This window comes from Ovis canadensis, chromosome 3 (genome assembly GCF_042477335.2).
Source record: "Ovis canadensis isolate MfBH-ARS-UI-01 breed Bighorn chromosome 3, ARS-UI_OviCan_v2, whole genome shotgun sequence".
In the NCBI taxonomy this organism is placed as follows: Eukaryota; Metazoa; Chordata; class Mammalia; order Artiodactyla; family Bovidae; genus Ovis; species Ovis canadensis.
Window position 1 is genome coordinate 215207174 of NC_091247.1, and position 16667 is coordinate 215223840.

The window sequence follows — 16667 nt, forward strand, 5'->3', positions numbered from 1 at the left end:
CAGGCAGGTTGGCTCTGGGCCTGTGCTAAATGGCCTTGATCCATCTTCTTAGTGCTTGGACCCAGAAGTCAGGCCAGAGAATGTGGTTGTGTCCCCCTCAGCGTGACCGCGGCTGCATTTCCAGGAATGCAGGCTCTGGGGCCCAACAGCCTGAGTTAAAATCTTAGTTTCACTGCTCAACAGTCCTGTGGCCTCGAGCAAGTTATTTAATCTCTCTGTGTCTCAGTTTGTCCCACTGTAAAATTGGAATGATACAGGTACCTTGGTTCAATACTGTTAGTCTTGGTTTTGTTCTTTTTTTGGGGGGTCCTGTTTTTTACATTTTTTTTGGCCACGCCACATGACCTGTAGGATCTTAGTTCCCTGACCAGGGACCTAACCTGTACCTCTTGCACTGGAAGCTCGGAGTCTTAACCACTGGCCCACCAGGGAAGTCCACAATGCTTTTAGTCTCTTAAACCGTACCTGACACATGCCAAGAGTGTAATGAATGGGGATTTCCCTGGTGGTTCAGTGGTTAAGACTTCATACTTCCATGGCATGGGGGCCCAGGTTCCATCCCTGGTCGAGGATGTAGATCTCACTTGCTGCAAGTAAGAGTTCACCTGATGCAACTAAAGATTCGTCATGCTCCAACTAAGACCCAGTGCAATCCAATAAATACAATGTGTTTAAAAAAAAGTTGTGATGAGTTATTGTTGCCAATTATATCATCATCCCTGATCTCAGTGATCTTCACCCACCCTGGCAGGATCACCCTCCACTTTAAAGAAAGGGAAGAGGCAGCCAGACCTGGCCCGTGCTCACACTCGCCTGTTAAACTGTGAAGGCTCCCTGCCTGCCTCCCCCTCCTGCCAGGCACACAGAGTTAGAGACCCACACACAGTGACCTAGAGGCTTTATTTACACAGGAGACCAGCCTGCCCCACCTGGGGCCTTGCTGGGCTATATACAGGATCCCAGGAGAGGGAGGTGGGGACACGGTCATTTAAATTACAATAGAATGTGGGGGGGGGGGGCGCGTTGCTCCAAGGTTCAGGCTGTGGGTCATCCACTGGAGGCCTCTGAAGAGACGGGGCTGAGGCTGCAAAGGGAAGGGAGGAAAGGATAAGGCGGGGCTGGACCTGGAGTGGGGGACAAGACGCAGGTCTGGTGCAGTTGGTAAGGCAGGGTGAGGCCACAGCTGCCCCCTCCATCCAGGGCAAAAAGACCAGCTGGGAAGCCCCAGGGACAGGCCAGGGAAGGGCCATACCATGGCCGCCCCAGGACGGGCCGGCTCACTTCCTCTTCAGGGAGCCCTTGTTCTTCTCCTTGTCCGCTGACCGCTGTTTCTTCACCTTCTCCTCCTTCTTGTTCTTACTGTGCACATTCTCATACACATCCTCCTTGTGTCTGCAGGGTGGGGCCAGCAGGTCAGGAAATAGGGGCAGGGTTCCCCAGCACCAGCCTGGGGTGACATGGGGTCACCCCATCTCACAGGTGAGCAAACTGAGGCCAGGAAAGCGAGGATGCCAGCCCTGACAGCGTCCTGACACTAGACTAGGAGCTCCCCAGGGCAAAGGCTCCATCTCACACGTCAGTATACGCAGCTCAGGCCCACGTGGAAGGGCACTCAGGAGACACTTGTGAATACAGGTTGTAAGAACCAAGCTTATACTTGAACCCGAACCTCCCTGGAAAGGAAAGTTGGGCTAGGCAGGGGCCACTCACTTAGAGGAGGTGCGGGAGGCCTTGGCGTGGGCGTTCTTCATGGCTGGCGGGTAGGTGATATTCCCGTATTCCGATTCCCGGCCCTTCTGGGACTGCAGGGAGAGGTGTGGTGGTAGGCCGGTGGTCCCAGCAGCACCCCATGCAGCCCACTGGCCCCCTCAGCCCAGCCAGGCCCCTGCTCTGCCCGCACCTGCATGACCTCCAACTTCTTCTTGGTGGTCTCGATGAACTGGGCGATGGCCACGTAGATGAACTTGTACTGTGCCTCCGTCTGCACCATGCCCGAGCGCTGGGCCCGCACCATCTGGATGGTCTTCTGGATGTCGATGTCACAGTCCAGGCCTGGCCGAGAGGGCAGCCGGATGTCAGGCCCCGAGCAGAGGCGGAGGCGGGGGCCGCTCGCCCACCAGACCCAGCGTCCCCCACCGGTCACCCTCACCCTTGGTGGAGATGCTCTCCATGAGCATGTCGATGACAATGATGGTGCCCGTGCGGCCGATGCCGGCGCTGGGGAGAGAAGGGGCGCGTGAGAGGCCCAGCCCATGTAGGTGGGGAACCAGTGGCTCAAACAGGGCCGGCAGGGGCGGGGCTTAGGGAAAGGGCAGTGATACAAGCTGCAGGAACCTGGCTGGGTCAGTGCGGTGGGGGTGGGGCAGGCAGGGCAGGGGTTTGCCCAACTCTGCACCCATACTCATCCCTCCAGCCAAGGGATTTGGGGAGAGAGCCTTGCACACTAGTGCTAAGACGCTGCTCCCCGATGCCCATCCCAGTACTTTCCAGCCCCACCGCCTGCTTCCACTTCTCCCTCTTCCCCCCACTACCCCAGGAGACCTGGGACTCCATCCCACTTGTCCTGCCTACTACCCTGGCACCCTGGCCTCCTGGGCCCTCTCCCACAGCTTTGGCTCGAGCCAGGCTGCCCTCCTTGCATGAGGACCATCTTTCCATAAGGCTGCATCTCCCTTTTTCTTCAGATCCTGACAATAGGGTGAGGACAGTTCATCCGCCTGCTGGCCACGAGGCAACTGGGCTCAGGAGACTTGGGGGAGCAGCTAACAGGTCTCCCTTCCTCCCCACCCTCTGCTGCCACCCCCTGGGCACACAGACCCCAGTAGCCTCAAGACTGCACAGAGACCCCAGTTTCACCTCCACCACTAGGCCAGTCAGGCCGATGCCCCAAGTCACACTGTCTAATTTCAAACCCAGATTGTTAAAAATAACACCCTCTCACCCACTTCCTTCCTGTAACGTCTAAATTAAGGCCATGGGGATTTCAAGAAGGTGGGGGGGGGGGGCCACGGGCAGCTGGGTCATTCTTGGCGATGGGCCTGTCCCTGGAGGTAGAGTCCCTGAGACAGCATGTGGGGGGTACATCCAGGCTCAGCCCACACAGCCCTGCCCCAGGACACACAAGAGCTGGTGGGCAGAAGGAGGAAGTCCTGGTCCTCAAAGCCTGGGTCACATGGAAGGAGCAGGAAGGGAAGGGAAGGAGACAGACCCCCATCCCCCCATGGGAGATATCAAAACATGAATGACCCCCCCTTCTGGAGCATTTACTGTACTCCAGACACAGTAAGAGGGTCTCATGTTCACCACAGCCCCATGAAACACTGACTTCACAGATAAGGAACCTGAGGATCAGAGACGTGAAGTCATTTGTCTGAGATCACACAGCCAGGGAGTGGAGGAGCTGGAATTTACAGAAGCTACATCTGTCCAGTAACTCCTGCCTACCCCCTCCCATCCACCCAGGCCAGGCGACCTGCTGGGGCCCCTGCTGCTCATTGCTCCCTCAGCTCCCCAGCTCAGCAGGGTCTCCCGAACATGAACATGGGGAGCTCCAGTGGACCTAGTGGTGCCTGAGCCGAGGGGCTGAGCTGGGGGCACTGGCAGGAAGGGAGAAATAGGAGTGGCATGAAGAGGCCTCAGCACCCCTCCCCCTCATGGCTGCAGATGGTAAAGAGAAGAGTTGGGGAGCCACACCGACCCCAAGGAGAAACACCGTGGGTAGGCATGTGTGAAGAAACAGTAGTAACCTGGACCTGCATCTACCGTGAGCCCTGCTCCAGGTTCTCCCCATGGACCAGCAGTGACCTGACCAGAGGCTTGACCCATTTCCTCATTCTCACATGGCAGGTTGAACTAGACTGGACCAGATGCTACGTCTCTATGGAGACTCCCCATGCCAGGCATGGGCTCAAGCCATGGGCTTGGTTCAAGCTAAGTTCCACCCATAGGTCTGGAAGCTATCAGGGAACCCAGAAGAGGTGGAGGGCCCGGGAGGCTTTGAATGCATTCACGTGTAATTTGCTTACAACAGTGCAGGGCGCTTGGCAGTACACACTTGCCAGCTACTACTTGGATTATTATCACCGGTATCATATCATTGTCACTCTCACCTGCAGTGCACGATGATGGGCCCTGCATGAGGCAGACTCTCCTGCCGCTGGTTGATCTGGTCCAGGAAGCTGAGAACACCCCCAGGCTCGCTGGGGACCCCATGATCAGGCCAGCTCAGATACTGGTAGTGCCAAATCTCCCGAATCAGGTTCCCCTGGGTGGAGGACATAGGGTCAATGTGCCCTGCTCCCCCACATGGCTTCATTCTACCCAATCCAGGAGAACAAGCGTGAGCAGGGCCCCCAGCCTGGGGCAGGAGCAGGGGACACTCACATTTTCCAGAGGGGAGACCTGTAAGTTTCGGAGTTTGTACTCAGCTGTGTCGTGTTCCCCACAATTGGTTACAGTGTAGGGTCCATAAACACGCTGACTGCCCACTTCTGGCCAGTATGGAACACATTTGTTCTGAAAAGAGAGGGTGGGGAGGGATGTAAGGCACAGAGGCAGGGCCTGAATGCCCAGTGCTGGCCCCGCAGCATCTGAAGGATGAATGGGTGAACTGGCCAAGAGTCAGAGGCTTAGGTCTTGGCTCAGCATGCTCCAGGTGGTGAGACCTGACCAGCCGCTCAACAAGTCATTCCGCACATGCTGGCCAGTACAGACCTCGCACCTGAAGCCGCGCCAACCAGGCTGGAGTGCCAGACACAAGTAAGACACAGCCCAGTGCGCCGGTGCCTCCAGGAGCTCACAGAGAGAAGGGTGAGCCAGGGAACTGAGCCGCTGAGGAGCCCTGGGTAAGGGGGTGCAGGCAGAGACTAATTCTCCCTCTAGGTAATGGAGGAAATCAGGGATGCATTCACAGAGGAGGGAACATGTGAGCCGGGTCTTTAAAAAAAAGAGGTGTCTGTCGAGCAGAGATAGGGAGGAGAGAGGAAGTCACTTCCTAGGAGAAATGAGCTCCTGCAGAGGCACAGAAACCTGAAAGAGCCTGGCAGGTCGGAGGTGAGGGCTGGAGGGCAGCCACCAGCCCTGAGCACCAGGGTCCTCGGGGGGACAGCCTGATGCAGAGGTCACGCACCTCTGCACAGGTCACAGCCACTCCAGGGCAGAGGGTGCCGTGCGAGGGGGCAGCCTGCCCATGAGGTGAGAGTTTGGGGCCAACTTCAGAGACAGTAATGAGGCTGAGTGGAGAGGAGGGGTTACTACCCCAAGGGTGATGGTAGGCACAGGGTGGGGGGACACTTAAGGGATGGAGGCCTCTGGAAATCTGGGTCTGGTGGTCAGGGGAGTCCCAGATAGGAAGCAGAGACCCAGGAGTCATCATGTACTCAGATTTCTGCCTCAGGTCCCCGAGGAGGTCGGGCCCTTGCCCTCTGAGGTGCCCCTAAGTGTCTCTCCAGCTTAATGGTAGTGGAGCAGTCCTGGGGGTGGGGGCTGCATGGGGCTCAGCCTACCCGGCCCTTCTCCACCTCCCGGGTGGTCATGACAATGACGCAGGTGTTCTCCTGCCACACCATCTGCCAGAAGTCGTTGACCGTGGCCTCCAGGCAGCCCTGGCTGGCGATGTAGGTCTTAGCGTTCTCATCAGGGCCTAGCAGCTGGTTCTGGACAGAGTGCAGAGACGAGCAGGGCTGTGAGCCCCTCATCCACCCACCCACTCACCCATGGCAACAGCTCTGGCTTCACCCAATGTCTCTGGACCCAACATCCCCAGGAGCCGGGGTCCATTTCCCGCGCCCTTCCCACCATGACCGGCGAGTACACCGACCTTCACGTAGTTGGCATTAATGTAGTCAGACCCAGGGATGTTACTGTCGCGTCCCTGCAGGACCACTCGACTGTGGTCAACTGGGAGTGGGCAGAAAGGAAGCAAGAAGGGCCTGGGTCAGAAACCTTTCTTGCGCTCCCAGGCCATCCTTGCCTAGAAGCCCTGCGGGCAGGCCGGGGTGGGGCACACACATGGGTTGAGGGATCTCAACCCGCGTGGGCTGGAGGTTTCAGAGGAAGAACGAACGTGGTGGGGTGGGGTATGAGGGGATCCTCTGGGGGCCTGGAAGGAGGGGGGATGCCCTTGTGGGTGGGGTCCCTCACAGAAGCTGGGGAAGGGGACCGTCTGCGATGGGGGGAGGTCAGCTAGGGGAGAGGAGCCTCCTGGGCGGTGGGCGCTGCCTGAGCTGGGGGCGGGCTGGAGGCTGCCCAGGGTGCTCACACGGAAGGATGTTCTTGTAACGGTTCTTGCTCTTGTTTTCTGGCCGCTGCCCTTCCAGCCGCTGGTGCAAGTTTTTCACCTCCTGCTTCTGCAGACTCTGTGGGAGGAGTCGGGGAAATGGAGCCTCAGGCCCGGGAGCAGGGCATCCGTGGGTGGAGAGGTCATAGGGCAGGTGAGGATGGGGAGTGAGGGGGCAGGGTCTGTCTGGGACCCCAAGCCCTTCACCCTGCTGGTCCCATCACAAACCTCAAACTCCTCCCAGAAGCCGGCCTTGGCTGTCTCTTCTGACTCCTGCTTCTTGTTCAGTTCCAAGACCCGGTTCTCAATGTCAGCCGCGTTCACCCTCGTGGCGTAGTATGGCTGGGGTGGGGGAGGCCAGAAGTCAGCCGCTTCTAGAGCTCAGAGGCTCAGGGAATGGGAGGAGGCAGCCAGGCCCACCCCTCACCTGCCGCAGGTAGACGAAAGCGCCGGAGGCCTCCTCGATCCCCGTCCTCTTGAAATGCTCCACCAGGTCGGTGAGGCTGTCGAAGGTCTCCGAACCCCCCACTGTGTAGCGTCCACCCTGAGGGGCACCAAGTCAGGCCACCTCAGTCTCCCTGCCTGGATCCCCCAGCCTCAGACCAAAGCCCAGGCTGCCCCTCCCCACGGGCAAGGCTGTGGGCACAGAGGGGACCCCCAGCGGGGTGCCTCCCTTGTGCCCAGAGGCCTTACCTCACACATGACTTTGATATGGGTGACTCTGAGCGGGGAGCCAGGGCCAGCCTTGGGCTGGTCGCTGAGCACGGACAGCACAAAATCTCCAGGCTGGCTGAGGCTCTCACGCACAAGGAATGTCCAAGGCTCCCCCTTGGCCTGCAGCAAAGTCTCTGCCTGCCCTCCAGACATGTGGCCATGGTACCACCTAGGGAAGACGGCATCCGGGGAGGTGAGACTGAGGCCGGGGGCGGGCGCTGGGCAGATGCTCAGGGAGGGGGCAGGGAACTTGGGCCCCTGCCATGTGCTGAACTGAGCTGTGCTACACGCTCTCAAATCCGCCACTATGAGTAGGTCCGTCACCCTCACAGAAACCTGAGAGGTAGGTACTACCCATTCTGCAGATGAGGAGACTGAGGCTGGGTGGTGGAACACTGGCCCAAGCCCTGGCTAATAAGTGGCAAGCCTCAGGACTTCTAAGCAAGCCCACCTCCGCAAGTTTAAGACACAGGCAGAAAGGCAGCCACATCCAGAATGTTCAGAGGGGAGAAACCCAGGAAGGGTCTCCATGAAAGACAGGGCTAGGCAAGGGAAGCAGAAATGCAGATGGAGGCCAAACCACAGACAGCAATGGGGTTGGGAGAGACGGAAGTCACAAGCGAGGGGAGAAGTCCCCCTGGGGGTTGGGGTCGGGAAGGTGGACAAGCCCGCGGGGTGAATAGTGGTTTGGGGGCTTTGGGGTGCCCCAGGTGATGTCACTGAAGGGGCTGCTGGGGTTGGGTGTTGGGGGGGAGGCTCAAGGGGCTCAGAGGGGCAGAAAGCAGAACTAGGACCTTTCCCCAAAACACACCCCCTTCCCAGGAGGAAACTGTAGCCCCGCAATGCCCAGCCCCACAGGAAACCACGTGATGGAAAAAACACAAAACTCCTTCTGGGGAGAGAGTGAGAAGTGAGGTTGTGAGGTTTCCTCAGCCCAGGGACAGGAGAAGGGGGGCATTTTCCAACCGCAGGAATGGGGGGAAGGAGGGAGGGGGCCAGTCTGTCCCACCCCATCGTACTGCAGCCCGGAGGAGACTACAGCTCGGAGACTTCCAGAGTCCCCAGCCCAGTGCAGGACCCCTGGGCCACCATATCCCACCACTCAGGGATAGGCCAGGGCCCCCAAGCAGTGGGGAGGGGGCTAACCCTCTTCCCCCAGGCCCCACAGGATGAGGAAGTCTCCATGCAAATGTCAGGCTGACCACAGGCAAAGAGCTAGCCATTGAGGGGACAAATGCAAATTCTCCCCAGAGGAGGAGGGGGAGCTGCCAAGGCCAAGAACCAGAGCAAACCAGAGCAGAGGCTGGGAGAAAGAGCCTTCCCCACAGGCTCCCAGGGTCAAGGGTGAATCCAGACCTCCTGGTGTGGGGAACCAAAAGCCTCTCTTGAAGTCAGCTGCCCTGGTCTTGAGTCCCTCTGACCCTGACCTCTTCCAGCCACAATTTGAACCCTGACCCCAGGCCCCAGGGGGTCCTCTCAGCTCCATCCCTCTTGCAGCTCCATCCTCAACCACCCCTGCAGCAATCCTTTGGCAGCAATCAGTAGGCCGGACCCTGGCTGTGGACAAGGAGGAGGCCAGGTCATGAAGAGCCCAAAAGGATCTGGGCAGAAAATCCCCATGAATGTGGCAGGGGGGTGCAGGAAGAGGGTGAGAGGCAGTGAACACCAGGGAAGGACAGACACGAGCAAGGGCATCTAAGTGCTTCCCTCCTGGGGGAGGCGGCTTCACCAGAAATGGACCCTGGATGCATGTTCATGGGAAAAAGGGTCTCCAGGGGTGGGTCTGGGGCCTGTACCCCAGCCTCATCCAGTTCTCAGTCTCAACCAGTGACTTGAACAAAATACGGATGCAAGATGGGAGGCATGCATCTCAGAAAGACCGAAAGCTGAAAGAATCCAGGTTCAGAATCATTTCGACAAGGACAAGTTGGCTTGGCCCTAGGAGTGTGCCAAAAAAAGCCCCCATAACAACCCAGAGTTGTTCAGCTGCCCTTCCCCTAATTATAGGAGCTATCATGGAGACACAGCTGGAAAATGAGACACCCCCCAACCCGTCCATAAAAGGCAGAGTCTTTGGGTCTGCCCATACTTTGGGGAGACCACCTGGGGAGTAGCCAGCCCAGTTCTGGGGACCATATCTTTGAAACAAGAAAGATGGGCGGGAAATGCTTAGAGTATTGTTCTGTGCCCAGCTACAAGGCCCTTGCACCCCTATGACAGTTTTCAATGATGTGGGTCTGGTCAAGGGACTAGTCCAGCACTAGCCAACCCCAGAGGGCAGACCCATTATCAGGGGACACTGAGATGAGCCTATGTGTCCTCATACATGCTGACCCCTACGCTCCTCCTCAACCATAGGAATCCGTGCTGGGGAGAGAACAGTTACAAGAGGTCAGATTCTGTCCCAGCAAGAAGAGCTTTCTAACAACAGAGCCAGCCATTTGGGAGAGACAGCCACGAGGAGAGGCCTCTCTGGCACTGGTAAGGCCTGGAGCACGGGTGGACAGGGACCCTGGAGAAGGGCCAGGCAACCTTCTCTTGCTTCCTAGGGGTTGATGGAAAGGGGGCCCTCAGATCACACGGAGGGAAGAGGCCCAAGGTAGGAAGGACAGCCCACTTCTCGGTGGGGCGGGCCAGGGAGTGAAGACCCTCACCTCTCACTGGTGGGGTCTGAGCAGTTCAGCGGGTACTTGAGGTGGATGATGGTGCCGTCTCGGTCCTGTAGAACACCCTGCTGCTGCGTGTAGTACTCCACCAGCTCCGTCAGCGTCGCGAACTTCTCCCCTCCATACAGATCGTAGAAGTCCCCAGAGTTCTGGATTCGAATATGAGTCACCTGGTCCCCGACCCTGCAGGGCACCCGGTGGTGGTAAGGCCAGTGGAAGGGAGAGTGGAGGTCGGGTGAGGGTAGGGGGTGGGTGGGGGCCCTGGCCAGGGTTGGGGTGGATACACCCAGGGGCCTGGGGAAGCGAAACGAGCAGCCAAGGGCTGGCACCCCACCCCCGGCCGGAGCCGTGGGCCACCTACCTGACGGAGAGGGAGAAGTCACCCTGGTTCTTGCGGCTGGGCCGTGCCAGGAAGCTTCCGTGGACTCCTCGGCCCTTGAGCAGGGTCTCCGCATCCAGCCCACTGAGGTCTCGGTGAAACCACCTGGGGGCCGGGAGGGTGGTGAGGAGAGGCCTCAGGGCCCTGGGGCACCCTGCCTCCTGCCTACCATGGGTGCCCGGCCCTTACCTCACCATCCTGGGGTGCCCGGGGCGGGGAGGGGGGTGAAGGCGTGAGGCAACGGCGTGGTGCCGCTGAGTCTGGGCAGGCGGGGGACGCTGGGGCTAAGCTCTGGCAGCTATCAGCACCCAGGCCACCTCGCCACCCAGCGCGGTCCTGTCCTGCTTCTGGGCTGCCACTCCACTGGCCTGGGGCAGCCGGCAGGGCGGGGACAGGAAGGGGCGCGGCCGACCCCTTGGGGGAACTCACTCACTTCTCGTTTTAGGGCAGAGCAGGGAGAAGCTCGGGGTGGCGGTGGGGGTGGGGACAGGACCCACTTCCCACACGCCCGCCATTGAAGGCCTGGGGAGGGTGGACCTCCACACACGACCACCCAAATGAGAACACACGTGAGCCTCCAGCGCCCCAGGCCAGCTCATGCTTGGTCCATGGGAACCCACACAGTCACGCGCCATCTCTTCCTGCTCCATGCAGCCTTCCCTGGTCCAAACCAATAATAATGCTGAGGGTGGCAACTATCATTAGCGGTGTCTGCCTAGACAACAGGCACAGTGCTGGGCAGTATTTACCTGCCTTATCTGATATGTCCTCAAGGTAGCCCTGTGAAGCAGGTACCTTCATTATTCTCATTTTCCAGACAAAGAACCTGAGGCTCTGGGCGTGAAGGCAGCTTGCCCCAGGGCCACACGGTCAGTAAATGGCAAACCAGAGTGCAAACCGGATGGCCTGGCTCCAAAGCTAGTGATTTTAGCTACTATATGCCAGGCCTCAGGGCTTCAGAGAACAGAATAAAAAGTTAAATAAAAAGTTAAGGGACTTCCCTAGTGGTTCAGTGGTTAAGAATCTGCCTTGCAATGCAGGCAGGCCTCACAGGTTCAATCACTGGGCAGAGAGCTAAGATCCTACATGCTGTGGAGCAATTGAGCCGTGCCACAACTAAATCTGTGTACCACAATGGAAGATCCTGTGTACTGCAACTAAAACTGGACACAGCCAAATAAGTAAATTTCAAAAAAGAAGAGAAAAAGTTAAAAAGGTTGGGGAGAGGGGCACTTCCCTAGGGGTCCAGTGGCTAAGACTCTGCTCCCAAAGCAGGGGGCCCAGGTTGGGTCTCTGGTCAGGGAACTAGATCCCACATGCTGCAGCTAACACTAGGTGCAGCCAAATAAATAAATAATTTTTTAAAAAAACGAACAGAGGTTGAGAGACTCTTCCAATCAGGCTAAAGTGGGGGGAGGGCAGTTTCCTAACTGTTTAGGCTGGGCAGATGCCTCTTAGAGGCATAGAAACCCTCCCTCGACACACACATCTGAATAGGTGCCAGGTGCCCTGGGACAGAGGGCTGGACAAAATGACCCTGGAGCAGCCCTGTCCAACTGGCACCTTCCCTGCTTCTTGTCCTCGGCCTTTGGGCCATCCACCGTGCCCCAACCCTGCAGTCAGGTGAGAAGCGGAATGCGAAGCAGGTGGGGCCAGAGCCGCCAGCCCTATGGATGGATCCACCGGAGTCTGAACTGTAGGTTCTTGCTGAGGGGGTCTGGTCTGAATCCGACGGAGCTCAGGACTCTGCCCAGGGGCTTGTCTCCTGGGCTGCAGCGGGGCACCCAGACCTGGCCATGGCCTATTCTCAGGGCCTGTTCACCTGCAGAGGCCCTAAACACTAAAAGCTTGTGATACTCCGTCTAATTCCAAAAAAACATACCGCCAAACGAAAGCAAGAGGAAAGAAGCCCAATGCAAGATACACAAGAGGGGACTTCCCTGGGAGTACAGTGGTTAGGACTACAGAGTGCAAGGGTTTGATCCCTGCTCAGGGAACTAAGATTCCACAAGCCCTGAGACACAGCCAAAATTTAAAAAAAAAAAAAAGATACACAAGAAACCCTGTGAGTAGATTCCCTAGGGAAGGGACCAGAGCGGGTAGCTGGAGGAAGGGGCTGGGAGGGACCTTTCCATCTCTCTCCTTCCACCTTTTTTTAAAAAATATTTTTGTATTTATTACTTATTTAATTGGCTACACCAAGTCTTAGTTGTGACATGCAGGATCTTTGAGCTTCATTGCAGCCTGCAGGGTCTTTAGTTGCTGCATGTGGGATCTACTTCCCTGAGCAGGCATCTCTCCCAGGCCCCCTCCCTTGGGGGCCTCTTAGCCACTGGACCACCAGGGAAGTCCTTCCAGTCCACCTTTTTGAAGACTGTAGCATGAGCATGTAGCCCCTTCATTAAAATAAGTATACTGACTGGGAGATGGCAATTTCTGGGATAGCAGATCTGAGTGGTGTGTACACAGATGAAGTAAATGTGATGTTCAGTATTCAAGCATATTATGTATGCTATGCCTCAAAAAAGAAGGAAAAATAAGAATCAACTCAAGCCCAATGAAAGTCTATTTTCTTATGTTGGCTACTTTATCATTTTTTGAATATCAATTCTCCACCCTCCCCACCTCCAAAAAGGGCTTCTGGAGACCCTGCTTGATCTATTTATCTCATGGTCTAACACTGACTACCTCTATCTTAGACAGTAGTAGCCTTGAAAGACTATGAACTCTCTCTCGCAGCAGGGGGCAGGAAGAGAATGGACACCGTCACCTCTACTACCGGGGGCCCTCACCTCCAGCACAGGAGGTCCACAGCTGGTATGGCTCACCTCCAAGTGGTTAAAACTTAGCACCATGTCTCACAGAGAGCATGTGTCAAATGACCACATTCATCCAGACCCATGCACATACATGGTCACAAGCCCAGGTCCAGTCCTACCCATGCACATCCTTCTTGTCACATACCGATGAGTATACACGTGTGCGCGCACGCACATGCACAAGCATCCACTTACGCACACACAGTCCCACTAAAGGCAACCTCATCATCCAAGTCCATCTACACACGTATATAGTCAGGTGCAAACACCCACACGTAGACACATCATCCCAACCACCCACAAAGTTGCAGGTCCCTACATAGCACCCAACACCCCCTGTACTGTGGCCACAAGCCACTGTCCCTCTGGAATTTTAAAAAAGAAACTAACTAGGCACTCAGAAACTCCTGACCATCAAAGAGACAGGAATTTCTCTGAAGGGTGTCAAGTCAGAAGGTAGACAGACACTAGGATGATACACATAGTCTCTACTTGGCAGGAAAATAAATAAGAAGCACCACCCTTCCCTGGGCATAAGTGCTCTGGAGTTCACAGAGCACTTGCACGTGCACACACACACACACTCCCATTTGGGCCTCAGACATCCCCCAGGGCTCAGTGGTTGTGGCCCACGGTCTTAGCTGTCCCTCTGCAAATAGGATCTTCCAGGATCAGGGATCAAACCCGTGCCCCCTGCTTTGGCCAGCGGATTCTTAACTGCTTTGATCTAGGAATTATTTTCCCCATTTCTTTTTTTTTTAAGGGAGGTAAACAGGCTCAAGGAAGCTGAGAGTTAAAAAAGTAAGGGCCTACTAATTGAGAAGAGAAAATTACTCACTTGGGAAGCAAGGAGATAAAGGCAGAGATGAAGATCAACAGGTATGCAGAAAGACAGGCAGTCTGGAAGAGCAAACAAAGTAATCTCTAGAAAGCTCTTGAAGTTCCCTGGGCCTCAGTATCCCTACCTGATAAATGGGTTTAACAATATTTCCCAAATGCTGATATAAAAAGCCGATATGAAGTAGGTTTTTAGTATGAAAACACACAGCTTTTGTGTGACGTTATTAATGTATATGCCAACCCTATTTAGTAGGTCCTGTTAGCCAATTTTATTTATTTATTTTTGGCTGTGCTGGGTCTTCCCTGCTGCTTGTGGTCTTTCTCTAGTTGAGGTGCATGGGCTTCTCAGTGCTGTGGCTTCTGTTTTTGCAGAGCGAAGAGGGGCTCAAAGGCTCAGTAGTTGTAGCCCAAGGGCTTAGTTGCCCTTCAACGTGTGGAATCTACCCAGACCAGGGATCAAACCCATGTCCCCTGCCTAAGTCCATGTTAGCCCAGCTTTAGAAACAAAAACTAAGGCTCAGAGAAGTAACTTGACCAAGGTCACAAACTAGGAAGGGGAAAGACAACAAACCAAGGCTGTCTGACGTCTAACGAGGCCACTGTCCTTCCCACTGCACCACCCGCTGCGGGAGGAGGAGGCAGGGTGTGGGCAGAGGCCCCTGGGGAGCTGGCACGGGACCCACGAGCATAGTGCTGGCTGGGAGCTGGGCCCTATGGCTGAGCTGAGCTGTTCTGAGAGGCCGGGACCCTTGGCAAAGGGTCTCACAGGGCCAGCCTGAGGAACCAAGGAAGGATTCTTTCTCAGGAAAGGACTTGCCAACCATCTGGCAGGAAAATGACAGAGGCAGGAGCATGGAAGAGATCGGGGACCAGAAGACCCAATAAGAACCTTGACAGCAGGGATCTCCTTGGCAGTCCAGTGGTTAAGACTCCTCGCTCCCAGTGCAGGGGGCTCGGGTTCAACCTCTCATCAGGGAACTAGATCCCACATGCCACAACTAATAAATAAATGTATTTATATATAAATAAATCTATCAATAAACAAATTATTTATAAATAAATCTACCAATAAGTCATTTGTTTACACATAAATCTATTAATAAGTAATTTAGTTATAAGTAAATCTATCAATAAATATTTTTAAAATACATAATAATTAATAAAATAAATTTTTAATATTTTTTTAAAGAATCTTGACATTGGGGCTGAAGGAGACAAGGGGTGCACTGAGGGAGGCAGGCACACCCCAAGAGCAGATGTGAATATAACAAGCAAGAACTTACTGGACTTGGGGCAACCAACCTACCAACTCACCAAGACGCCCAGCAGGTCCTCACTGTAGTATCCAAACACCAAGAAGGCCCCACGTGACCCAGCCCTCCTCTGTCCTCACTGGCCAACTCTGCCCCCAGGCACCATCATTCAGTTTATTCCCACAGTAGGGTCTTTGTACTGGCCATTCCCTCTGCCAGCAGCACTGGAGCCTGATTCTTCCTCCTCATCCAGGTCTCAGCTCCTTCGTCACCGACTCAGGAAGGCCCTCCCTGGCCCCTCCAGCCAGTGATGCCACTGGCACCCCAGTCCCTCATTAGCATGTGAAGCTGGTTTATTTTCTGGGTAACACTTCTGAGACCCGGCAATTATCCTATTTAATGGGTTCCTTGGGCAGTCTGTCCCCTTCCACCCGCATGAAGCTCCGTGAAGGCAGGAACTGTGTCTCTTGTTTGTTACAGTACTGGCAGCACCTTAAAAAGCACCTGACAGAACTTCCCTGGCAGTCCATTGGTTAGGACCTCACCTTCCAATACCCAGGGTGTAGGTTCGTCCATGACTGGGGAGCTAAGATCCCTCCCACATGACTTGGGGCCAAAAAAGCAAAACATAAAACAGAAGCAATATTGTAACAAATTCAATAAAGACTTTAAAAATGACCCACATTAAAAAAAAATCTTAAAAAAAATTTAAAAACTAAAAAGCACCAGCATACAATAGATACTTAACAGTATCTGAATGAATTGATGCAGAGGAGTGAAGGAAAACTGAGGGAGATTGGAATGAAGGATTTGGGACATTTAGTGAGAACAGGGCATCTTTCTCAGGTCTGCCTTTCAGATGTGTAATGTTTCAGGTGTCATTCAGCTCCCTAGGGGACGTGTCCTTAGCAGAAGACAGAAGCAGGGGACCAGAGGGCGGAGAAAGAAATTTGGTGAGAATAAATATGCATCTGTCAGGGAGAAAGTACCAGAGAAGGGGGTGGGTCAGAGGGTCATGAACAAGGCTGGAGTTCTGGCATCTTGTGGGGAAAGTGACCTGGGGAGGGGACAGGGGCAGGTCACACTCATGGTCATGCACCTGTCAGGAGTGAGCAGGATCCCCACCCCTCCCTCCCCAATGAACAAGAGCCCCGGTTACCCAGATGGAGCAGGGGACTTACCCATGGGACAGCATTTCCCCAGAGGGGTGGGGAGTCCCAGGCAGAAGGCACAGGGGGCGGGGTCGAGCCCGTGGCGCAGCTGTGCAGGGGCCCAAGCCAGGTGAGGAAGAATGCTCAGAAACCAGCCACTTTCCTCTTGATGCTGCCTGCCAGGCCACAGGCACCGCGGGGACAAGCCCCTGGACTAAATAACCCCGGAAAAGGGACAGGTGGGGCGGAGCTGGCCTCAGCAGCTGGCTTTTCCCTCCAGCCCTACTCGGCAGTCTAGCGCCAGCCCAGCACGCCTGCCTGTTCCCCGCCTCCTTCCCTGGGGAAGGGAGGAGCCACCTGGAACTCCACCTGGCCCGCCAGCCAACCGAGCCGCAGGAAGCTGGGTGCTGCGGGCAAAGCCCAGGAAGTCACCCTGGCCAAGGGAGCACCAGCCAATGGGGAAGTCTCCAGGGGCACAGAAGCCCAGGAGCCTCAGGAAAAGTCCAGAAAGCCCCACTGCTCAAAGAGGGTGAAGGCTGTGCAGGCCACCCCACCCAGGGGGGTTGAG

At 55.7% G+C, this 16667-nt stretch overlaps 1 protein-coding gene across 2 annotated transcripts; it reads right to left on the bottom strand.

Annotated features, from left to right (window-relative positions):
• Positions 1-881: 881 nt before the first annotated feature.
• On the bottom strand, positions 882-16442 carry PTPN6 (protein tyrosine phosphatase non-receptor type 6). Of its 2 annotated transcripts, none has more exons than XM_069581351.1 (16): positions 16130-16442; positions 10019-10141; positions 9646-9840; positions 6971-7160; positions 6705-6821; positions 6506-6619; positions 6260-6356; positions 5819-5898; positions 5505-5654; positions 4384-4515; positions 4110-4264; positions 2150-2217; positions 1901-2052; positions 1711-1802; positions 1253-1392; positions 882-1084 (listed from the first exon to the last, which is right to left on the bottom strand). In XM_069581351.1, exons 1-15 carry the CDS (start codon positions 16141-16143, stop codon positions 1278-1280), a joined length of 1794 nt encoding a protein of 597 aa, XP_069437452.1. In that variant the 5' UTR covers positions 16144-16442; the 3' UTR covers positions 882-1084; positions 1253-1277. The 2 variants fall into 2 exon arrangements, with proteins under 2 accessions (XP_069437452.1, XP_069437451.1); XM_069581350.1 differs by lacking the exon at positions 16130-16442 and adding an exon at positions 10226-10474.
• Positions 16443-16667: the final 225 nt, after the last annotated feature.